General features: G+C 42.7%; 1 protein-coding gene across 1 annotated transcript in view; it reads right to left on the bottom strand.

Moving 5' to 3' along the window:
• Positions 1-182: 182 nt before the first annotated feature.
• Positions 183-24,717, bottom strand: part of LOC120555951 (EMILIN-1-like) — a 39,319-nt gene continuing 14,784 nt past the window's right edge. Inside the window, 14 exon segments of the mRNA XM_039795172.1 lie at positions 183-1,566; positions 4,962-5,096; positions 9,324-9,341; positions 10,420-10,518; positions 11,111-11,302; positions 11,684-11,843; positions 11,846-11,934; positions 12,018-12,239; positions 12,908-13,241; positions 13,710-14,630; positions 14,827-15,000; positions 15,845-16,086; positions 19,262-19,452; positions 19,940-20,065. Of these exon segments, the coding sequence (XP_039651106.1) occupies positions 1,244-1,566; positions 4,962-5,096; positions 9,324-9,341; positions 10,420-10,518; positions 11,111-11,302; positions 11,684-11,843; positions 11,846-11,934; positions 12,018-12,239; positions 12,908-13,241; positions 13,710-14,630; positions 14,827-15,000; positions 15,845-16,086; positions 19,262-19,452; positions 19,940-20,025 (3,186 nt within the window). The 5' untranslated portion in view covers positions 20,026-20,065 and the 3' untranslated portion in view covers positions 183-1,243.

The following is a 24,717-nucleotide window of genomic DNA, read 5'->3' on the forward strand; positions in this document are numbered from 1 at the left end:
ATACGTGTCACCTCAGTGTGTCCAGAGGCAGTTTTTTGGACCTCGGGGACCCGACTGATCATCCCGACTGGCTTTACTGTCGACGGTTGGCCGTCTGGTTGGTGGGTCTCGGCTATCAGAGTTTGTCTATCAAAATGAAATGTTGTGATGGTGTTTTAAATAAAACAAGAAAAGAGCAATACTAATATAAAACATTTGCATTGTGAACTCATCTCATAAAACACATTCTGCTTTTATAAAGCTTCAGTACAAAAGGTTTTCTCTTCATATTTAAAGTCACACTGTCACAGGTTGTCAAGACAACATCCAATCTGCCGGGGGCGGGACTTAAAAATGGAGCTGATCCGTTGGTCTGTCCAACATCTTGGTCCAATTTCACGTAACTCAAAAACTTCCAGTGAGACCATCAACAACAGCTGGACACTACAAGAGTTCCTGTGTTTCAAAAAGTTGTTTAAAGTTTCAAGCAGCAGCAGGAAGCAGGTCGGCCAGGGGTCAACTGGTCTACAGGGAAACCTGGTCTACAGGGCATCAGCTGGTCTACAGGGACACCAGGTGGTCTACAGGGACACCAGCTGGTCTACAGGGACATCAGCTGGTTTACAGGGACACCAGCTGGTTTACAGGGAAACCAGCTGGTTTACAGGACACCAGCTGGTTTACAGGGATATCAGCTGGTTTACAGGGACACCAGCTGGTTTACCGGGACATTATCTGGTTTACAGGGACATTATTTGATTTACAGGGACAGTACGTGGTTTATAGGGGCATTATCTGGTTTACAGGGACACCATCTGGTTTACAGGGACATTATTTGGTTTACAGGGACATTACCTGAATAACAGGGACATTATTTGGTTTACAGGGACACCAGCTGGTTTTCTGGGACATTATCTGGTCTACAGGACATCTGTCCTGACAGTGCTGCTCTGAACTTAGATCATTTGATCACATCAGATCAGCAGATAAAGCAGTCAGATGATAAATCGTCCACATGTGAAGTGACATAAGAATAATAACAACACCAGTCAAACAAATGTGACCTGTTAGAATATAGAGACATAAATCTGTTCAGACTAAAGGTTCCTTTAAAATATTTGTCATCAGTTTAGGAATTGAATGAGGAAGTGACATTGTTCTCTATGTGGCAGCCTCCTGTGGGTATTGTCGTGAATCTTAAACAGGTTTTCTGGCCTCGCTGGTTGTCTGGCCTCACTGATTTTCATATGTTTATAAAACACTGTCACATGTCTTCATACAGCAGCATGCCGTTGAAGATGGTGAGTGGCTCCACAGAGTGAGCCAGTTTTCCCATCACTAGGTCAATGCAGACCGTGTCCCGAGTCTGCAGAGGCAGAATGATGTTGAAGACGGCCAGAGATCCAGGAGTGATTTTAGCCTCGGCCACAGGGTTGTTCTCCAAGCCTTCGGGCTGGTAGCCTCCAGAGTCCACCCGTGCCATGCCGTAGTTAGATTTCGATAGAACCGCCTCGATCTTCTCGTTCCTATGACCCGTCAGGATGGCACTGAAGAAGTAACGTCCATCTACGGGGGCCGTGAAGATACCTGAAGGTGACAGATTAATTGTGGGATCAACACAAAGAAAAATTTCAGTGATTGAAAAATCTAACTAAATATTTTTGTGAGATATAAAACAAACAGGTAAAGCATTCATCAGTCAGTTTCATAGCTGCCAACACTCCCGTTTTTTTGCCCTATCTCCCGGACCCCTCCCGGTTTGTTATTTCTCCCGGGAAACTCCCGTAATTTGCAGCATGGCCCAACCTCCTTTATAAAATATCAGACCAATGTTTGTTTAATGTTGACCAGTTGCCAGATCTTGTATGAAACGCATCCTATTCACACAATCCACACACCATATACAATTTTCAACCCGTTTGTCACCTCAACCTGGCAACCCATAACTCAGTTGCAAGCTTCGCGGAAAGTTCAGACCCGAAAGCGAGCAGATAAAAATGGCAGGTGAAGGTGGTGTTCCCGCAAAGAAATCGAAATATAGCTGTAAATTTCAACATGTTGGGCGCAACAATTTACATGCATCTTACCGAGTCATATCAAAAACCTCCATGCTTTTTGTAAGGTGTGTCGCATTGATTTTAATGTAGCGCACGGTGGGGAAAATGACATCACCCAGCACATTAAAACACAGCGGCACCATCACGCAGAAGAAGCACATAAAAGGGCACACGGGAGATTTCATCCTTCATCATGAAAGAACAGACAGACGCAGAAAACGTAAAGCAAGCTGAACTCAAGATGGAAATGTTGGTAGCACAGACTTACAGCACACTTAACAGTAACCCCCCCCCCCACACACACACACACACAATGAATTAGCAGTCCATCACCTTAACCACCCTGCCACCTCGTCTGACTTTTTATTACGTATACCATGACTTTTTTTAATCACTTTTATGACATACATTATTGATTTTTGTAAAACTTTTTTCAACAGTATATATAGTATACTATGACTTTTGTGACATGCTATGACTCTTTTCAACATATAACATTTTTATCACTTTTTTGACATACTATATTATGACTTTTATCACTTTTTTGATATACTATATTATTGCTTCTTTATCACTTTTTTGATATACTATATTATTGCTTCTTTACACTTTTTTCGACATACTATACTATGACTTTTCCGACATACTACAGTGCCTTGCGAAAGTATTCGGCCCCCTTGAACTTTTCGACCTTTTGCCACATTTCAGGCCTCAAACATAAAGATATAAAACTGTAATTTTTTGTGAAGAATCAACAACAAGTGGGACACAATCATGAAGTGGAACGAAATTTATTGGATATTTCAAACCTTTTAAACAAATAAAAAACTGAAATATTGGGCGTGCAAAATTATTCAGCCCCCTTAAGTTAATACTTTGTAGCGCCACCTTTTGCTGCGATTACAGCTGTAAGTCGCTTGGGGGTATGTCTCTATCAGTTTTGCACAACGAGAGACTGACATTTTTGCCCATTCCTCCTTGCAAAACAGCTCGAGCTCAGTGAGGTTGGATGGAGAGCGTTTTGTACACGCAGTTTTCAGTTCTTTCCACAGATTCTCGATTGGATTCAGGTCTGGACTTTGACTTGGCCATTCTAACACCTGGATATGTTTATTTGTGAACCATTCCATTGTAGATTTTGCTTTATGTTTTGGATCATTGTCTTGTTGGAAGACAAATCTCCATCCCAGTCTCAGGTCTTTTGCAGACTCCATCAGGTTTTCTTCCAGAATGGTCCTGTATTTGGCTCCATCCATCTTCCCATAAATTTTAACCATCTTCCCTGTCCCTGCTGAAGAAAAGCAGGCCCAAACCATGATGCTGCCACCACCATGTTTGACAGTGGGGATGGTGTGTTCAGGGTGATGAGCTGTGTTGCTTTACGCCAAACAAAACGTTTTGCATTGTTGCCAAAAGTTCGATTTTGGTTTCATCTGCCACCGCAGCACCTTCTTCTTCCACATGTTTGGTGTGTCTCCCAGGTGGCTTTTGGCAAACTTTAACGACACTTTTTATGGATATCTTTAAGAAATGGCTTTCTTCTTGCCACTCTTCCATAAAGGCCAGATTTGTGCAGTATACAACTGATTGTTGTCCTATGGACAGAGTCTCCCACCTCAGCTGTAGATCTCTGCAGTTCATCCAGAGTGATCATGGGCCTCTTGGCTGCATCTCTGATCAGTCTTCTCATTGTATGAGCTGAAAGTTTAGAGGGACGGCCGGGTCTTCGTAGATTTGTAGTGGTCTGATACTCCTTCCATTTCAATATTATCGCCGTGCACAGTGCTCCTTGGGATGTTTAAAGCTTGGGAAATCTTTTGTATCCAAATCCGGCTTTAAACTTCTCCACACCAGTATCTCGGACCTGCCTGGTGTGTTCCTTGTTCTTCATGATGCTCTCGCTTTACACGGACCTCTGAGACTATCACAGAGCAGGTGCATTTATAGGAGACTTGATTACACACAGCTGGATTCTATTTATCATCATTAGTCATTTAGGTCAACATTGGATCATTCAGAGATCCTCACTGAACTTCTGGAGAGAGTTTGCTGCACTGAAAGTAAAAGGGCTGAATAATTTTGCCGCGCCCACTTTTCAGTTTTTTATTTGTTAAAAAGTTTGAAATAGCCAATGAATTTCGTTCCACTTCATAATTGGGACCCACTTGTTGTTGATTCTTCACAAAAAATTACAGTTTTATATCTTTATGTTTGAGGCCTGAAATGTGGCAAAAGGTCGAAACGTTCAAGGGGGCCGAATACTTTCGCAAGGCACTGTATATTAGGATCTTTTTATCACTTTATTCAACCTAACCCCCCCGCGCCGCCATGCCCCCGCACAAATCTCCCGTATTTTGAAAACCAAATGTTGGCAGGTATGGTCAATTTCACTAAGAGCAGGAGTAGAATATACATTTGTACAACCTTTATTTAAGAAAAGTAATGGATAATGTAGAGTCAGTTTGTCATTATTGCAAATTACACCCCCAACAGGGTGATACATTTCTTGAATTAGCTTGAAGAGGTTAAATGTGCTTGCTCTACATTATCCCACTTATTTCACAGCTACTCATATAGAGGTTAGCTGCTGAGAATGCCTGTATCCCGGTTAGGACGGTTATTTTAACCGATGGAGACCAAATGTTCATGTAAAGCTGATGATAATAACAACACCACTTTAATAAGTGAATCTTCATCATGATTTACAGGTGTTGATCATGTAAACGGCTGCATTAACGTAACACTTTTTATCCAAAGCGCTGACAGTCTCGATACTATTCAGGCTACTGGTCCGACCATCAGTAGCAGTTCGGGTTCAGCTTTTTTGCTCAAGGACATTTCAACATTATGACATGAAGAGCTGGGGATTGAACCACCAACCCTGTGGTCAGTGGACGACCTGCTGAGACACAGCCTCATGTTTACCTGTTCTCCGGTCGTAGAAGTCTCCTTCATTGACAAAGATCTTGTCAAAGACGATGGTTCCAGCTCTGTCCATGGGAACAGTGAGCGCAGCAGAGAACGACAGTCTCGGTACATGAGCATCGACACCAGACACACCTAAAAACACACACATACAGTACACACACACACACAAATATCCGAAGTGTACGGTAGGAATGATAAAACAACTCTGGCAGGTTCAGTTATTTCATAGTTTGTATCACAATGTTGTGGGTGGTTTGTGTTCCTCTGTTGCTGAAAGTGGTGTTGGCTGATAAGGCATTACATTTCAGTCTTGGGTTAGATTGGCGTCTATTCAGCTCAATGGAGGTGCTCGCCTGGCGCATACGGCAATAAAAGTTTCTAAGCTTACAGGTTTACTTCCCGAGTATCGGAAAGCCACAGAGTCTGCATGACTGTCCGAAGGAAGCGTAGCCCGAGGCTGAAGCCCTCGGTTCACTGCCAACCAGTTCATATTTATTTGAATATTTATTGAATAACTCACTTTGATTATGTACTGCATTGCACCATTGCATAAGAGAGCTTTGCTCTCAAATGGCCATCCCCCATTAAATAAATGTAAAATCAATAAATCAATCAATCAGGTACCAACTCTGATGATTGGCAGCTCTATCTTAAAAAAACGTGACATCAGCGACACCGGTGAATTGAGTTGATTTGGGGACCAAAACCATGAAAACCTAGAGACAGGGTTGCTCTTCTTTGTTACCTAGCCAAAACAAGAAATATCTGACCGTCTCTATGGGGTTAGCACTTGGCAACTTAACCCTCGTATTATGTTGAAAAAAAATGACATTGATAATGTTACGGGTCAAAATGACCCGTACAGTGTAAATACACTCAAAACAAACTTTTTTTCCTCATCACAAACATTTTTTCCCCCAAAACTGTTTTTACCAATTATTTAGTGAAAATATTTCCGGTATACACTTGCATATTCCATGCATAGTAGCTAGATTTGGCATCCTAGGATGCCCATATTTTGATGCCATACTTGGCAGGCTTGTTGGGCATGTACTGTCAGAAGGGACAGCGCCCCCTGAATGGAACAAGGTGTTCATCTACAGTGACATGGGGACCAGGATTGTACAAGACAGGTACAATTTTGACCCATTTATCCCATACATCTCTGATCTCAGCTAGTTTGTCTCTTTCACGTCGACCAGCTCTGGTGTTGCGGAACACCCAAGCTTTCGTATGAATTGACTCCAAAGACATTGTTGCTAGAAATATCGGCCTTCCACTCTCATCATTCCACATACTGACAATTGCTTCTCCCTTTGACTTGTACACTCTAGCTAATACTATTAAATTTTATTTTATTTATAGTATCAAATCATAACAAGAGTTATCTCGAGACACTTTACAGATAGAGTAGGTCTAGACCACACTCTATAAATTCCAAAACCCCAACAATCACAGTAATTCCCCCAAGAGCAAGCATTATCAGTGGCTGTTGCGACAGTGGCGAGGAAAAACTCCCTTTTAGGAAGAAACCTCGGCAGACCCAGACTCTTGGTAGGCGGTGTCTGACGGGGCCGGTTGGGGGTGTGATGAGCAGTGGCAAATAATAGTCACATTAGAGATAATGGAACAGTGACCTTGAGGTAGTCATGGAAGTTCATGTCATAGCAGGGCACATCGTGTCGTACTGAGTAGTGCAGTCTCCAATACCGGATCCTGAACATCACAGCAGGGCGTTGCGGGATGTAACATGGCACTGCGGAGCATGGGTGGATGGTGCGGACGCAGCAGGACTAGGATTTCAATGTATGCATGCAAGTCAATCTGATCCAGTGGCTTCCATTTCTTTTGAAATACACACCTCCCCTGCAAGTTGGTCATGTCCACTATGATCCTATCTATTGGTTGGGATATGAAGAGATGAAATGGTGATTGAATATCATCAACTAGTGTGGCAGAAAATCTTGTGGGGCTTGGAGTCATTTTGATGACAGTCTGCCTTGGCGTCAGTGTGGTGATGTTGACCATTTTATGTTAGCATCTTTAGCTGTCCATATTGAGGATGATTGCTGCCCATTGTTTTCAGCTAATGTATACTACACCAGACTGGTCCCCTGAATCCTCATCAATAGCATCGCGCACACACACACACACACACACACACACACACACAAACACACACACACACAAACACCCCCACACACACACACACACACACCTAAATGGGTGTTGAAAATCTCTGGGTCAAAATGACCCGCAACATCATCTTTGTATACAAACTCTGAACAGACATTCCACTACACATCAGTGTGTCCAGATTTTATGAACAAGTTCATGACCCTAAATGAGGAAATGTCATACAATTTCATGAAGAAAAAGATAGGTTAACCAGTATTTTGGTCAACACAAAAACGCAAATGAGTCAAATTGACCCTTAACATAATACGAGGGTTAAATGAATTAAACCAAAAGTAAACATATACATCATAATAGTTCACACTGGTCAGATCAACAAATACTGACTAATTAAAAAGTAAATCCAGAGCTCCAGTTCACTGTAGTATTAAGCAGTATAATCATCAGTATCATTAGCACTTTATAATGTGTTGTGACTGTCCTCTAATCAGGGGCGGATCTACCGGGGTGGCATAGGGTGGCAACTGCCACCCTAAAAGAAAGCCTTGCCACCCCTGCTGCCACCCCAGTTGGCAGCAACGAATTACGGTAAAAGTTATGGCCAATTTGACAATTTACGAGCATGCGTCTCCAATGTCCGACTGCAGTGAATGCAGCATAAGATGACGCCAGAGCGGAGAGAGCCTGTTTTGTTTGGAAAACTGAGTGCCGCAAAGCGAGGGAGCCAGGAGTTGCGATGAATGGAGACACAGGAGGAAAGAGGTCAAAACGGATTAACATCTATCAAGAAATGAAATTATAACGAAAGCACAGTGCTAGCATAGTTGCGATGCTGATTTTGAGATGATAAAAATCAGGTTGAAGAACGTTATTTCGCCAACTATACAATGTTACTTAGGGTCTGACGTTTGTTCTGTGTAAAGTAAGCTACAAAAGCTAATATTGATTCAACGTCTGTCAAGGAAAACATTGTTACTTTGAATCTTAAAGAAATGAAGAGGAAAGGTAGCATATTCAGTTTTTGTCTCCAAAGAGAAAGGCGAGAGAAATAGAAAATGAACAAGTGAGCAAGGTAGATGGAGAAGATGAGGTGGAAGGAGAGAGAGAAGAGGTGGAAGGAGAGAGAAAAGGGCAACAGAAACGCGACAGACAGAATACAAGGCCAAGGTGACCAGGGACAGGAGGAGGTGGGAGAAGACCACAGCGGTGAAGATATGGAGGGAGAGAATCACCGAGAGGAGGAGGGAGAAAGTGAGAAACAAGAGAACGTGCAGGGCTCAGACAGTGAAAGGGAAAGCAGAGTGCCTGGGCCATCACCAACCATCTCCAGTCAAGCTGGTCCACACGGTATGGAAGTTGTTGATGCATAGTATACTAAGAAAAGCGCTATATAAATTCAATTTATTATTATTATTATTATTATTATTATTATTATTATTATTATTATTATTAAGTTAGATATGAATAAGAACAACAAATGACAAAGCTTAAATATGAATAATTAGGGAAAGTTGTCAGTGTGAAAGTTTGATGAGATGGGGAGATGAGTTTTTATATTTTGTGTAGAATGTATTTTAGATCTATTGCTCAGATTAAATATAAAAAATAAAAAAATATATATAAATAAAACAAAAAATAAACAAATGAACCTAAAAATACTCTCCCAGGCTAAAATGTTAGTGTGTGTTAACACAGTCTGGTGTTTTAAAAAAAAAAAAAAAATTTCTAATTTTGTGTTAACAAATGCTGCCTACAATACGCTGCCTCTCTGACACAGTCGAAAACAGTTTGCTTCCCCTCTCACACATCTGCCTCTCATCACCTGTGTCTTACCTTAATGCCTTTCCTGTGATAATGCCCCTTACTTCTATCATACTTCTATATCTCCTATTAAGTGAGATCACATTGTACGGTCACTTATTCCTAATATGAACTGTTTCAAATGAAACCTCAAATGCAGGACACTGATTGCATTAGATGAAGTTTGTCTGTATGAGTTTGTAAATGGCAGCCTGTGCCCTTTTGTAGTGTGTACATACTATTTCTCATCAAATTGTGATAACTGATTAAATTCAGTAAATATACGTCTGACATATGTTGCCACCCCTCACAAATTCCTGCCCCCCTCTCGCCACCCCATAAATATTTTTCTAGATCCGCCCCTGCCTCTAATGTTTTAAACCTGATGTTATAGTGAATCCTTATTCTTAAAGAAGTCCATACCTGGTTCACCTTTGGGACCTGTAAAAAAACAAAGTAGCTGTTAGAAAAGGCAGAACGATAAAGTTCAAACCAACCAAAAACAATCTGTTTGGGTTCATAATAACAGGATCAGTAAATGTACACGTTAAACTGGTATATTTTAACTTTGACTTTACTATTAATACTACTAATACAGAAAATAATTTTCTTGATGTCACTGGGGAGGTTTCATGGTGATATCTGTTAAACTTTTCTCCCTATTCATATGCATTGTCTGTCCTTAATTAGCTTATTATGCTAATTTGCCAAAATGTAACTTTTAGCAACAAAGCTTAATTTCATCCACTACGCCTTAAAGCCAGGACACACTAGCCAGACGGCCGACCATCCACAGAAAAGCCAGTCAAAATGATCAGTCTCCCCGTGTTGGTCCAAAAAGTGCCACAGAACACACCAAAGAGACGAAACGTAATATGCCTCCATAACAGCAGGCGACGTGAATCTGTATTGTTGCCCAAAAATGTAAACCAGCAGCTGATTGGACGAACACATCACATGGATTTGTTTTCTCCAGAAATTCAAAGCCAGACTGTCATGGCGGCCGTTCAGAATACGATCTCATATTGTACTAAAATAGTTCACTGAAACATGTTTCTGAAAACATTTTAAGCGAGAAATAAGCCGTGCAGTTGCTGAATTTGTCTTCATTTCAGCTCAACAAAGATTTTCATCAGATTTTGAGAGACTCTAGTCACGCTCATTCCGCTCGCCATTTCCGGGTTAGTCAAAAATGAATGCCGACAGCCCCCCAGACTGACGATGGCACGGGACACAACGAACAGACTTGAGTCACTGACCTCGCCAGACTGTCCAACGGCCGATTTTCGGCCCTGTGTGTCCCGGGCTTTAAGATGACATTTCAATCATAAAAGGTTCATAGGAAACAAAATTTCTGGGTCTCATATGAGCCGTATAGACTTTTACTGCCTCCATCTAAATGTTTCTTCCTTCGTGATATCATTAGAATAGATTTAGATTAGATAATACTTTATTTATCCCACAATGGGGAAATTCACTTATTACATATCATATAAATATGTAAAAACATCTATCGTACCGGGCAGACCTCGGGGTCCATTTTCACCTTGACGTCCAGGAGGCCCATTATAACCTCTCTCTCCTCGGGGTCCCGGGGGTCCTGGAGGTCCAGGCAGGCCTGTGTGATCAGAATCAGAATCAGAAATAGAGTTAGGGTTAGGGATGTGTAATGATCAGAATGATATGAACACAAGTCTAAAATGCTGCTAATCTTTGATTTGATACAAATGATACAAAAATGATACAATTTCTCTCTTGTTTTTAGAATTGTAGTGTTTTAAGTCTACTTAGCACTTGAAATATTGTATTGTATATACTATTTGTTAAATTTTGTATATATAATATTGTAATCTGTTTGTCTGTCTGTAAGTCATGTTGTCTGTGGTCCCTAACTGGTCTCTCCTGAGAATGTGTCTCAATGAGATTACCTGTATAAATAAAGGTTAAATAAATAAAAATTATAAAAGCATACCCATCATTCCTTCTGTCTGTTAATATCACAAAGTTTATGAGTGACAGGGAAGTGTGTTACCATGTTAGCATGTTAGCAGGCAGTTTATTTTAAAATTTATCACAGCAAAACAAAATTTCAGAATCAAACATTGAGCAGCAGCATCTCAGTGAGAGATGGTGTGTAACAGAACTCATCAACTCTAAACTCATTAGTTGAGTAGAAGAAGAAAAATAAAATAGAACAGTGTCCAGCTCACCGGACAGGCCATTCACAGAGGAACCCTGCAGATCTCTGAGGAACTGGTTCATGCTTGAGTTCAGGTTCTTCATCCTGCTGTAGACATCGTCCTGGTTCTTCTGAATGAAGTCCATGATTCCTCCGTGATGGACAACCGACTCATTCAGACCAGAAACACAAGTCCACAGACTCGACACGTGTCGGTTCAGTCCTAAACACAGGACACAACACATCAGAACATAGAGACTCCATCTGCTGAACCTGCTTTTCTGCCAATCCAGTTTGTGTATATGGAAATGTAAAAGGTTTGCTGAAGCATTATAAAGGGGAAATACAGAAAGACTCATCAAAATGAGCTGTACCTTCCTCAATCTTCAGGATCTAAACATTTGAACACATTTACACTTTAATATATGTAAAGGAAGCCATCAATCTTCAGATTTAGCTTATATTGTGACCCATAGTTCATGTATGTCCATTGTTTATATTTATGTATCATGAAATATTGAACCACGAACAGTCTTACTGGGGACTAACTGACTTTACTTCTCTGGCATTACAGTAACAAATTTCACATGAAAACATACTGTACCTTCCTTGATCTTGAGGATGGAGTCAGAGACACCGTCCAGCCTCCCACAGACTCCCTCCAACTTGGAAAGCCTCTTCTCCAGCCCGTCTCCAGACCTCTTACAGTCTCCAATCTCCACTAGGATCGTGCTCTTGAACCGCCGGACATCCCGGTCCATCGCTCGTCCAGGCGGTTGCCGCTCTCCTCGATGTGCTCCGTCATCTCTTGCTGGATCTTGTCCAGCTCAGAAATTATCTTATCCTTTGTGTTTCCTGTCAGAGATTGAACGATGAACGTTAGCCAAAAGAGGTGAAGTTTAGAAAGCATAGAGTTGGTGTTACTGAACCAGGCTCACCGAGGTCAGTGATGACGCTACCATGTTTCTGCACCGTGTGTTCGAACCCCTTCAGGGTGTCGTTGATGGAACTAAAGGTGAGGATGACCTCAGAGAGTTCACCCTGCAGCGTCTTCAGCTGGTTGTTGTTGATGGAGCCTCCAATCACACTGTGGCCATCTAAAGGCTTCTCAGCATCCAACCCAGGTCTGCCGGTACCACCAACGCTACCAGAACCACCACCTAGAGGGGGTTTAGTTTGCATACAACTTTAATCATCTTTACATTAAAAAAAAACCTTATATTAAAACATGAAGCAGCTAGTCCATCCCACAAGGAGGATCGTTTAAATAGCATGAGTCAGTTTATAGCATCTTTTCGCAAAAAGAAAATATTTAATCTCAATTAATCTCATGATTGTCCAAAGTTAACTCATGTTAAACACAAATTTATGGCACATTGTTAGTCTGTTGTAAATGTACGTTAAAAGGGATATTGTTCTAGTTTTTAATGCTCCAGTGGTGTTCTGGTGGTAACTCGTTTAACATCGACAGTACAGATAACTTGTGGAGAGAACCATCTGGAAGGGCTTTGAAACTAAACTTGATATTCAAAAGACCCTTTTCTTAATCTATTTCGATTTCTGCTAGCCATCCACATTACTGCTGCATCGCTTCCTGAGTTCACAAATGACTTAAAATCAATGTTAACACACAACCATTACATTCTCTGGTTTTGATATGAGTATTTCCTTCCACCACTAGGGAGGCGTTAATTTATGAAACGCTCCTGTGGGTCGGATTAGAGGGGAGATTTGGAGGACTGGTTGGCCACTGTGACTGTAAACCAGTTGGCAACAGTAACTCTGTGGGTGTGGTTTAGTAGAAAATCATTTGATTGGTTTGTCTGACCTGTGGGCGTGGCCGGGCTGGTCTTACATTGGCCGGTGCATCTCCTGACATCGTCTCGTAGCAGGCGGACTTCATCCTCCAACTGTGAACAGATCTGGAAGCAGCCTTCTCCTCCTAAATCCAGTCTGATCTGGAGTCTGTTGATTTGGCTGTGCATGCGCCCCAGTGCATCCTGGGATTGATTTTTCAGCCTTTGCAGCTCATCTTCTACCTTCCCACACAACTCGCAGTCCTGCCCCAGAAGCTCCACCTCAGTAACAATTCGGTTAAAGTGTTCCCCGTGATCCCCGGTCAGAGATTTGATCTTACGGACGTCATGGCTGAGGTCCACAACCTGAGGGACAATTCACATTATGTGATATAACAACAATTTAATTCACATCAGTTTTATCTGAGTTTCTTTTAGAGACCTGAAATCAGTGTAATCCCACAGAAGTAATGTCAGTTACTCCTCAGTGAGAGTTATCGTGTTGATCATGGTTCAGTATTTCATGATACAAAAATATAAACAAAGGATAAAGATGAAATATGGGTCACAATATAAACTAAATCCAAAGAATGTTGCGTTCCTTTAAATATATATTTGAGAGCAACTATCTGAAAACCTTGACATGCTGCTTTTTATGTGTTCAAATATTTTATTATTACATATTTGTTTATGAGGGAGGGAAACTGATTTGGAATGTAAGAGTCCTCTGACATTCTCATCTAAGTTTTTTTATTCTATCCTGTGATTTCATGTTGGTAAGAATCTTTTTTAGGGAAATTTGCTGTTTCCTCATACTCCACAGTTGTCACTTACCTTGTCGTGCAGAGAGTCTCCAGACACTGACAGATCTTTCAGTTCAGTGTTAAAGTGTCGAATACGATCCTCATTGGCGATCACTCTCCACTCCAGTGATTTCTCTGTTGTACTTTCTCCTCCTGTCCCAGATAATCCTCCTCCTGTACCTCCTCCTGTAGATCCTCCTTTAGATCCCCCCGTAGATCCCCCAGTAGATCCTCCTGTAGATCCCCCAGTAGATCCCCCTGTAAATCCTCCTCCATCTCCCAGGTCTCCTTCAGTCCCTGCACAGCTGCAGTTTTTCAGTCTCTGGCTGATGAGCAAAGTGTTGTTTTCCAGCTTAGATAGCCTCTTGTCTTGGTCGCTCACTCTCTCCTTCACCTGTCCCACGTCCAGCTCCACGTCTGCGATCCTGAAGGCTTGGTCATCAAACCGGTCCAGGAATACTGTCCGCAGGTCCCCCAGTTCTCTGTGGAAGTAGTCCTTCAGGTCGTTCTCTAGGTGCGAGCAGCTCTGCTCTGTCTGCTGCAAGGTGTTGTTGACCCGCCGTTCCAGGTCCTTCAGACGATTGTCCAGTCTTTCCTCCGTCACCACAACATCCCTCCCCCCTCCCCCAGTTCCTCCTCCACCACCAAACCCTCCTCCACCGAAGCCACCGTTCTCGTTGTTGCTGCCTCCTCCTCCGCTGAGCTCCCTGTCCAGACGGTTCTGCAGAACATCAAAGTTCTCTGAGGCGGAGCTGATCTTGCGTTCGGCATCAGTGACGCGTTTTCGTAGGTCGTTGACGGTGTCACAGCATCCTTGCAAGCGCACCACCTCCTGACGCAGCCCATCCAGGCTCTGACGATACCGAACGTCCATGGCATTTAGCTGCTTCTCCAGAGCTTGAATCCTCTCTTTGTCCTGCTGCTGCTGTCGGCGCAGATCCTCCACACCGGCCTGAAAAACACACACAATGAACCATCTTACTGACCCACAAATGGGTTTAACTTCCACTGCACTGTTCATGTTTTCTTTTAAGTTATTTAATTTATTTTATTTTATTTATTTATTTCTATTTCATACACTTAAGTCTGAAGGAAGGTCATTGATGCGTTAATGTTTTTTTGGGATTATTATGAGGTTGATGCGATACCTGACAGGAGGAGCAGGACAGTGATACCCGGCTCTCTAACTCCCTCAGGATCTCCTCCTTCAGTGAGTTCAGCCTCCCACCGCTCAGTCCTCCTCCAGACAGACCTCCATCCAGGGCGTTCCCTTTCCCGTTCACCAGGTGGTTGTTAATGCTGACCAGGGTTTTATCATGGGCCTAAAAACATAAAAACAAGTTTTGTCATGAGTTGGTTGGAGCAGAGACACTTCAGCTACAGCTCTCATTAAACATTAAAACTAAACTTTTATCATGTTTTTGTTGGAGCTAAGACATTTAACCTACAGGACAGTTGTGAAGACAAAGCTGCACCAACCTCTGCTTATCTTTACAGAAAGATAAACCAACTGTAACTTATTCACACACGCCACATTAAATGATCTGTCCACTCTTCATCAGGTTTGGGTAAAACGCCAGACCCCTGATGTGGACTGGTTAGACTAACCTTAACACTGATGGTTGCACAAAAGCCAACTACAATGATGTTATAAATAGAATTAGTAATGTTCCCTTTTATTATTGATCCTAATGGCCCAGAAGTCCCTCTGGTCATACATCATAATCAACTTTCCAATGCTCTGATGCTCCTCATACACACTTCTCAAATGCTCTCTTATACACTATTAAACGTGAAATCCTAGTGTTTCAGTAATGTATGGGAGAATGTTTCAGTATTGTAAATGATAGTGATTGAGTAGTGTTTTACTTGTATGTGTGTGAGGTTCCAGTATAGTATGTGAGAGTATAGTTTTTCAGTAGTGTATATGAAAGCATTTCTGTTGTGTGTTTGTGAAAGCATTTTAATTGTATGTGTGTGTGAGGTAACTGTGAATAAATTCCCCTGATGGCCCCTCATACTGATGTGTCTGAGTTTGACTTTTGAGTTTAAAGCAAATTGTCTGTCAGGTAACACCTCGACTTAGAGGAAAAATAAAACAAATATTACATGTGTTCTGTGAATAAAGTCTTCGGCTCACAGATGAAGAAGGAACCAGCGACTCACCTGTGTGCGGTTGTCCAGCTGGTCCAGTTTCGTCTGAATGCTGTGAATCGTGTCTTTAATCTCTGGCTGGGCCGCATCAGCGGGGTTTCTTCCTCCTGAAGATGTTCCTCCTCCGCTGATGCCTGGTTTGTTGACTTCCTGTTGAAGGTGTTCGTTCATGGTGGACTGAAGGTCCTGGAGGTTTTTGGTCAAACTTTGGATCTTCTCTTCCAGCTGCCTCATCTTCTCATTGTCAACTCGCCCTGGAAGAAAAGAAAGCAGCAACTTCAGAGCTCCAATCACAGAAGCTTTTACAGTCACATGGAGAAGAAGCCGGGGCCACACATGGATGCTTTTAAACGTGGCCTTAAAACCCACCTTTTTAGGAGAGCTTTTGAGTGAACTCGTGCCCTTTTCCTTTTATTTACTTTTTTTCATGCTCTCCGTGTGTTTATATAATTTTTAGCACTATCATGTAGCACTTTGGGATTTGCGTAAATATAAAGTGCATTACAAATTAAATGTATTATTATTATTATCTGACCAGGGCATGAAATTAAGACCCGACCACCAGCCAAATGCGGGTGAATTTTGCAATTGGCGGGTAACACTGTCAATCTACCTGCCACATTGGCAGGTAGCCAATGAGAATTGAGTGATTCAGACACGCAACTATCAGTAAGCAGGCAATCCCAGCAGTCCCATGTGCAGCCACTGACCAAGCAGTAGTGAGAACGGGTCAAATTAATTTCCTTGTTTCTGTTAGGAAGATGAAATGTGTGTGACTGGAACATCTCACATTTACCAACAAAACGTACAGCGAAAGACCGTGCAAAACATTTCAGACCGTCCTGCCAATCTGTATACATTTTAACATCAATGTACGCTGTAATGTTTTTTTCACTCTAAAGTCGCTGGAAGCTGCTGCCGTTTCAATCCTGTCCTGGGCTGCTCCATTTCCCTCGCGACTGACGTGCACACACACAGACACAGACACACACGATGGATGCAGGAAAAAACGGAGATGAGACGTACCGGATGACCTAAATTGAGGACAGCTACGCTTGTTATTGTAAGTGCAATGATAAGTTAAAGTCCAATAAGTACTTTATCTAACCGTATGAATATGTCCCAGCCCAGGAGTGTGTGTGTGTGTGTGTGTGTGTGTGTGTGTGTGTGTGTGTGTGTGTGTGTGTGTGTGTGTGTGTGTGTGTGTGTGTGTGTGTGTGTGTGTGTGTGTGTGTGTGTGTCCCAGGCCAGGAGGAAATTAACTAACAATGTAAAGATCAACTAGCCACTGACAGTGACAGATATGTTCAAATTTGATTAATTCAATAAATTATAATTTTTTGTCTTAAATCCACCAGCCATTTTCATATTATACTAACATTTGCAGCATCCTGAGCCTTTTGGTAAGGTTCCTAGGAAATCTCAGCCCAGAGTAATTAATTAATAGTAATAATTATTATTCTCCCCAAAACAAGTTTCCTTTTTATTTTTAAAGAATTATACAAAAGACATTGCAACTTGTATCGCAATTTTTTACAAAAGCTCCCGCAAAATTAGGCATTTTGGGCCGCAACAATCTGAAAAATAGAGTGTGAAATCCTGGAGGGACTGCCCTTGTGTGTTTTTTCATGTGTTATGGTCCACATTCACCAGTGTTTTTTTGTTGTTGTGGTGCGCGTAGGCTACTCCTGATTTTGTCATCTCATCTCTTATATGCAGTGGCGTAAAGAGCCAACACCGGGCCCCTAGGCTACCATGAATAGGACAGGATAGGATCATAGAGACACAGCAATTCCTGTTTTTCACCTTTATGAGGCAAAAAAAGTCTGGCTGGTAAAAAGTCACTGTGGCAGGTGGAATTTTAAATCCACCTGCCACAGTGGCTGGTGGTCAAAAAAGTTAACTTCAGGCCCTGCATCTGACACATGAGTAGAGTAATTCCTGCTGGTCACCAGCAGAGGTCAGCACAGCTCACAGATGACTTCCTGTTTCTGTGGTATAGATTGAGATGTCCTGCATGTTTGGTACTAAAGTCTGATCAGAAGACAATGAAGACAAACAACAGGATAGTTCAGTGGTCAGTGTTTTAAATGAACTTACTGTTTCAGGTTTAATGTAGAACTCTGTTCCCTACATGATCATGGCTGGTTTACTGACTGGATCTATTGTCTCATGTGAAGGTGTGTGTTCCATCCAAAAAAGATTAAAAAAACGATTTTCATGTTGGTGTAACTGGGAGAACTTGTGCCACATGGTGTAGGTCCCTGCTCCTGTAAAATAACTATATAAACTATATAACTATATAAACTATATATCTTAGTAACTACAACTGAGGAACAGCAGTCCTCACAGGTTTTATGTTTCAGGCTCAGCCACAGTCAGGCACATCAAATATCTTTTCTTTTGGAAATAAGGAATCTTTCTAGAGATTTTTGTTCAAAAGGGTCAAATAAATAGGACAGGATATCATTCAAAAACTTTCTTGTGGCAGCAATAGAGGCTGTGATGTTTCCTGTTTCCTGCATGGGACTCTCACACTGCCTCAAAACACCCCCACAAGTGTGATCTCTGGTACATGACAGCGGGACACAGTGCTGCGTTTCTCCAAATGTTGACTCAGGCTCAACTTTTCGCAACCAGCATTCTGCGTTTTTCACTCACCTCCCTGTCCGTAGTTTGTCCCACCTCCCTGTCCATAGTGTGTCCCTCTTCCCTGTTCGTAGTTTGTCCCACCTCCCTTTCCATAGTTTGTCCCTCTTCCCTGTCCGTAGTTTGTCCCACCTCCCTGTCCATAGTTTGTCCCTCTTCCCTGTCCGTAGTTTGTCCCTCCTCCCTGTCCGTAGTTTGTCCCTCTTCCCTGTCCGTAGTTTGTCCCACCTCCCTGTCCATAGTTTGTCCCTCCTCCCTGTCCGTAGTTTGTCCCACCTCCCTGTCCGTAGTTTGTCCCACCTCCCTGTCCATAGTTTGTCCCTCCTCCCTGTCCGTAGTTTGTCCCACCTCCCTGTCCGTAGTTTGTCCCTCTTCCCTGTCCGTAGTTTGTCCCAACTCCCTGTCCATAGTTTGTCCCTCTTCCCTGTCCGTAGTTTGTCCCACCTCCCTGTCCATAGTTTGTCCCTCCTCCCTGTCCATAGTTTGTCCCTCTTCCCTGTCCGTAGTTTGTCCCAACTCCCTGTCCGTAGTTTGTCCCTCTTCCCTGTCCGTAGTTTTTCCCACCTCCCTGTCCGTAGTTTGTCCCTCCTCCCTGTCCGTAGTTTGTCCCTCTTCCCTGTCCGTAGTTTGTCCCACCTCCCTGTCCATAGTTTGTCCCTCCTCCCTGTCCGTAGTTTGTCCCACCTCCCTGTCCGTAGTTTGTCCCTCCTCCCTGTCCATAGTTTGTCCCACCTCCCTGTCCGTAGTTTGTCCCTCCTCCCTGTGCATAGTTTGTCCCACCTCCCTGTCCGTAGTTTGTCCCTCCATGTCCCGGTCTGGGTTGAGGTCTGGTGGTGGAAATCTGCGTTCCCGCTCCTCCGATTGGACCGTCGTTGCAGTCCTCTCCGCTGTAACCATGGCAACACTTCCACTCCATCTCCGTGAGCATTTTGTAGGCGACCTTGTATCGCGGCCTCGTGTAGGTCCGGTAGCTGCCGAGACACGAGAGACAGATAATGACTGAGAGACAGATACAGTGTGTGTGTGTGTGTGTGTGTGTGTGTGTGTGTGTGTGTGTGTGTGTGTCTGTGTGTGTGTCTGTGTGTGTGTGTGTGTGTGTGTGTAGGCCTCGTGTAGGTCCGGTAGCTGCAGAGACACGAGGGACAGATAATGACTGAGAGACAAATACAGTGTGTGTGTGTGTGTGTGTGTGTGTGTGTGTGTGTGTGTGTGTGTGTGTGTGTGTGTGTGTGTGTGTGTGTGTGTGTGTGTTATGTCTGTGTGTCTGTGTGTGTGTGTGTGTGTGTGTAGGCCTCCGTGTAGGTCCGGTAGCTGCGACACGAGAGACAGATAATGACTGAGAGACAGATACAGTGTGTGTGTGTGTGTGTGTGTGTGTGTGTTTCTGTGTGTATGTGTGTGTCTGTGTGTGTGTGTGTGTGTGTGTGTGTGTGTGTGTGTGTGTGTGTGTGTACTCACAGAACCACCCTGTTGCACTGGCCGCTCCCCCAGCTACAGGGATGATAATCAGGCTTCACAAACGCTTCCACTCCATCCTCAACCATGCAGCTCACCGTCTTCGTCACCACAAACGCACACCAGTTCCTGTTTACACACACACACACACACACACATAGACACACAGAGATACACACACTCACACTCACACACACACACACACAGACACACACACTCACACAGACAAGCACACACACACAGACACACATACACAGACACACACAGATACACACACACAGTTTCAGTCACAATGAGATGGTGGAATGCATTGAAGGTGCTGCTGCTTGCAAAGAAACAGCTTCAGACAGACTTTATGGTCCATGGAGTTTAGAGTGTCTGGTGAAGATATGATTCATGAATAATTGGGTTAGGGTTAGTTATAATTTTGTAATATTATAACTTGTAATAGCCTATTATAACTTTATTTTTCACAAAATATCACAACTCCTCCAAATCTCTGAGAACACAGATGGGATGAGTTATATTTTGAATGTGCACAAAGTTTTGGGCATAGAAATCTTGCTCAAACATCTGAAATATTACAGTCCAGGGGTTTATTAATAAATTAAAATAAATAATGTATAATTGAGGTTACTTCCTCAACAAAGGATGAAAAAGAGGAGGGAGGAGTAAATGATGCCTATAGGCTACATGTGTGCTGACTCAGATATAATTAGAAAAGTCGATCTAAAGGAGAATAAATAGATGAAAGTAATACAGAAAGCCTGAGTTATATAAGTTATATATACAAAAGTTATATATACAATAAAATGTCTTCAAATACAATATAAAAACAATATTTACAGGTTATCAGTTATTGAAACTCATCAAACACACAAAAGATGGCATTTACTGCAGAGGCGTGTGTGGGTTAGGGCAGGCGGATGGGATTTTGGGGAAGGGGGGGCTCGGCTGTCCTTACCAACTCTAAGGGAAGGCTCACATTCACCCAATTTGAAAACCCCTGAAGTAGACAATAAAGATTATTCTTGTTCTTATCCTTGGCGCAACACATGGCTGCACTACGCTACTTGACTACTTATTATTCGATTATTAATGTTCCATTATTAATCCTGTTTATCACTGTTACAACCGGCATCGTCAGACACCGCCACAACAGCGCTGAGGTCTGTCCCAGGTTTCTTCCCAAGAGGGAGTTTTTCCTCGCCACTGTCGCACTGCTTGCTCTTGAGGGAATTACTGTAATTGTTGTAATTGTTGGGGCTTTGTAAATTATAGAGTGTGGTCTAGACCTACTCTATCTGTAAAGTGTCTCGAGATAACTCGTGTTATGATTTGATACTATAAATAAAATTATGTTAGTCTAAATGAAGCGACTCCTCCCAGTCATATTAATACTCAAATTCCTAGAGGCTCCGGCCGAGGAGGGGGAGTTGCAGCCATATTTGATTCAAGCCTGTTAATTAATCCTAAACCCAAACTGAATTATAACTCTTTTGAAAGCCTTGTTCTTAATCTTCAACATCCAACACGGAAATCAGAACAGCCAATTATATTTGTTGTTGTCTACCGAGCTCCAGGTCCGTATTCTGAATTTTTATCTGAATTCTCAGAGTTTTTATCATGTGTAGTCCTTAAATCAGACAAAGTACTTATTGTAGGTGATTTTAATATCCATGTGGACGTTGACAGCAATAGCCTTACTACTGCTTTCAACACATTACTGGATTCAATCGGTTTCAGTCAGACTGTGCACAAGGCGACGCACTGTTTTAACCACACCCTCGACCTTGTGCTGGCATATGGTATTGAAATTGAGGACTTAAGAATATTTCCGCAGAATTTGGTATTATCAGATCATTTTTTAATTACTTTTGAATTCTTGCTACCTGACCATACTAAACTAGATAATGGCTTCTACACTAGATGCCTATCTGACAGTGCTATAGCTAAATTTAAGGAAGATATTACAACAGCATTTGACTCTATGTCGTGCCTTAGAATAACAGAGGACCTCTATGTTAACCTCAGTCCCTCTCGGGTTGATGCATTTGTGGACGGTGCTGCGACTTGCCCTCGGAACGACCTTGGACTCTGTCGCTCCTCTCAAAAAGGAAACGATAGGCGAAGGAAAAAGCTCCTTGGTATAACGAACAAACTCGCAGATTGAAACAAGTCTTGCGAAACCTCGAGGGTAAGTGGCGCTCCACCAAAGTGGAAGAATCCCGTCTGGATTGGCAAGAAAGTCTCAAAACCTATAGGAAGGCCTTAAGAAAAGCCAGATCAGACTATTACTCTTCACTAATAGAAGAAAATAAGAACAACCCAAGGTTTCTTTTCAGCACTGTAGCCAGGCTGACAGACAGTCACAGCTCTACTGAGCCATCTATTCCTCTAGCTCTGAGTAGTGATGACTTCATGAGCTTCTTCAATGATAAAATTATAACAATTAGAGATAAAATTAATCACCTTTTGCCCTCAACTTCTAACAGTTCATCTTTAAATACAGGACCGCTAGAACGAACGACTAATCCGGACATATACTTAGACTGCTTTTATCCTATAGACCTTCAACAATTAATGTTAAAGATATCCTCAGCTAAGCCATCTACCTGTCTCTTGGACCCCATCCCAACGAGGCTACTCAAAGAAGCGTTACCCGTGGTAAACACTTCACTACTAGATATGATCAATATGTCCTTATTAACAGGTTATGTACCGCAGTCATTTAAAATAGCTGTGATAAAACCTCTTCTGAAAAAACCGACCCTGGATCCTGAGGTCTTAGCAAACTATAGACCTATATCTAACCTTCCCTTTCTATCCAAGATCCTTGAGAAGGTGGTTGATAATCAGTTATGTGATTTTCTACATAGCAACAGTTTATTTGATGATTTTCAATCAGGATTTAGAAAGAATCATAGCACAGAGACGGCACTGGTGAAAATTACTAACGACCTTCTAACAGCTGCAGACAAAGGACTTGTCTACATTCTTGTTTTACTAGATCTTAGTGCTGCTTTTGACACTATTGATCATACAATCCTGTTACAGAGATTAGAACACTTAGTCGGAATTAAAGGAACTGCACTAAAATGGTTTAAGTCTTATTTCTCTGAGCGATCCCAATTTGTTAACATTTAACGATAAACCCTCCAAGCACGCCAAAGTCAGCCATGCGTTCCTCAAGGCTCAGTGCTTGGACCAATTCTATTTTCCTTATATATGCTTCCTCTAGGACATATTATTAGGAAACACTCAATTAATTATCACTGCTGCAGAGCGATACCCAATTATATCTGTCAATTAAGCCAGATGAAAGTGGTCAGTTAGCAAGACTTCAAACGTGTGTTGAGGATATAAAATCCTGGATGACCCACAACTTCCTGATGTTAAACTCAGACAAAACGGAAGTTATTGTGATAGGACCAACACGCACTGCCGAACTCGTTTTCGAGAAAGATATAGCTACTCTGGATGGTATTGCCCTGGCCTCCAGCACTGCGGTCAGAAATTTGGGAGTTATTTTTGATCAGGATATATCCTTCAACGCCCATTTAAAACAAACCTCAAGAATAGCCTTTTTCCATCTTCGTAACATTGCCAAAATCAGGAATATCCTGTCTCAGAATGTTGCTGAAAAACTAGTCCATGCATTCGTTACTTCTAGACTAGATTACTGCAATTCCTTATTATCAGGTTGCCCAAATAAGTCCCTTAAGGCTCTCCAGCTGATCCAGAATGCTGCAGCACGTGTTCTGACGAGAACTAAGAGAAGAGATCATATTTCTCCTGTATTAGCTTCTCTGCATTGGCTTCCTGTGAAGTCTAGGACGAATTTAAAATCCTCCTCCTGACTTACAAAGCTCTAAATGGTCAAGCACCATCATACCTAGAAGAGCTCTTAGTACCTTATTGTCCCACTAGGGTACTGCGCTCCGGAATGCGGGGCCCCACGCTGGTTCCTAGAGTCTCTGGAAGTAGACTGGGGGCCAGGGCCTTCAGCTATCAGGCTCGCTTCTGTGGAACCAGCTTCCAGTCTGGGTTCGAGGGGCGAACACCGTCGCCACATTCAAGAGTAAACTGAAAACCCTCCTCTTTGACAAAGCTTATAGTTAGGGAGTGAGGAGTTGCAGCGTCCACCTAACCCGGCCCACCTGCTTCTCCTCGTAGTTAGTTATGCTATTATAATTCTAGACTGCAGGGGAGGCTGTTTCCTTCCTATGACACACTGAGCTGCTCTCTCATCTCTACTTGTTACTTCTGTATGCATCCTGTCCCAGAATTGCTTGTTACTAATCTAGCTCTGGGGAGTTTACTCCCCGGAGTCCTTATGTTTCTTCTTCGCAGAGCTATGCTCTGTGATTCTCTGCAAATCCCGGCCGCATCCTGCTGCATCCTGCTGCATCCTGCTGCATCCTACTGCATCCTGCTGCATCCTGCTGCATCCGCCGCATCCACCCATGCTCTGCAGCGCCACGTTACATCCCGCAACGCCCTGCTGTGATGTTCCTATTCACAGAGTAGTCTGGATCCGGTATAGGGGACTGCACTACTCAGTATGACACGATGTGCCCTGCTATGACATGAACTTCCACGATAACCTTCGAGGTCACTGTGACCTTTAATGTGACTATTATTGCCACTGTTCATCACACCCCCAACCGGCCCGTCAGACACCGCCTACCAAGAGTCTGGGTCTGCCGAGGTTACTTCCTAAAAGGGAGTTTTTCCTTGCCACTGTCGCGACAGCCACTGCTAATGCTTGCTCTTGATGG

The sequence above is a fragment of the Perca fluviatilis genome, chromosome 3 (assembly GCF_010015445.1).
Source record: "Perca fluviatilis chromosome 3, GENO_Pfluv_1.0, whole genome shotgun sequence".
In the NCBI taxonomy this organism is placed as follows: Eukaryota; Metazoa; Chordata; class Actinopteri; order Perciformes; family Percidae; genus Perca; species Perca fluviatilis.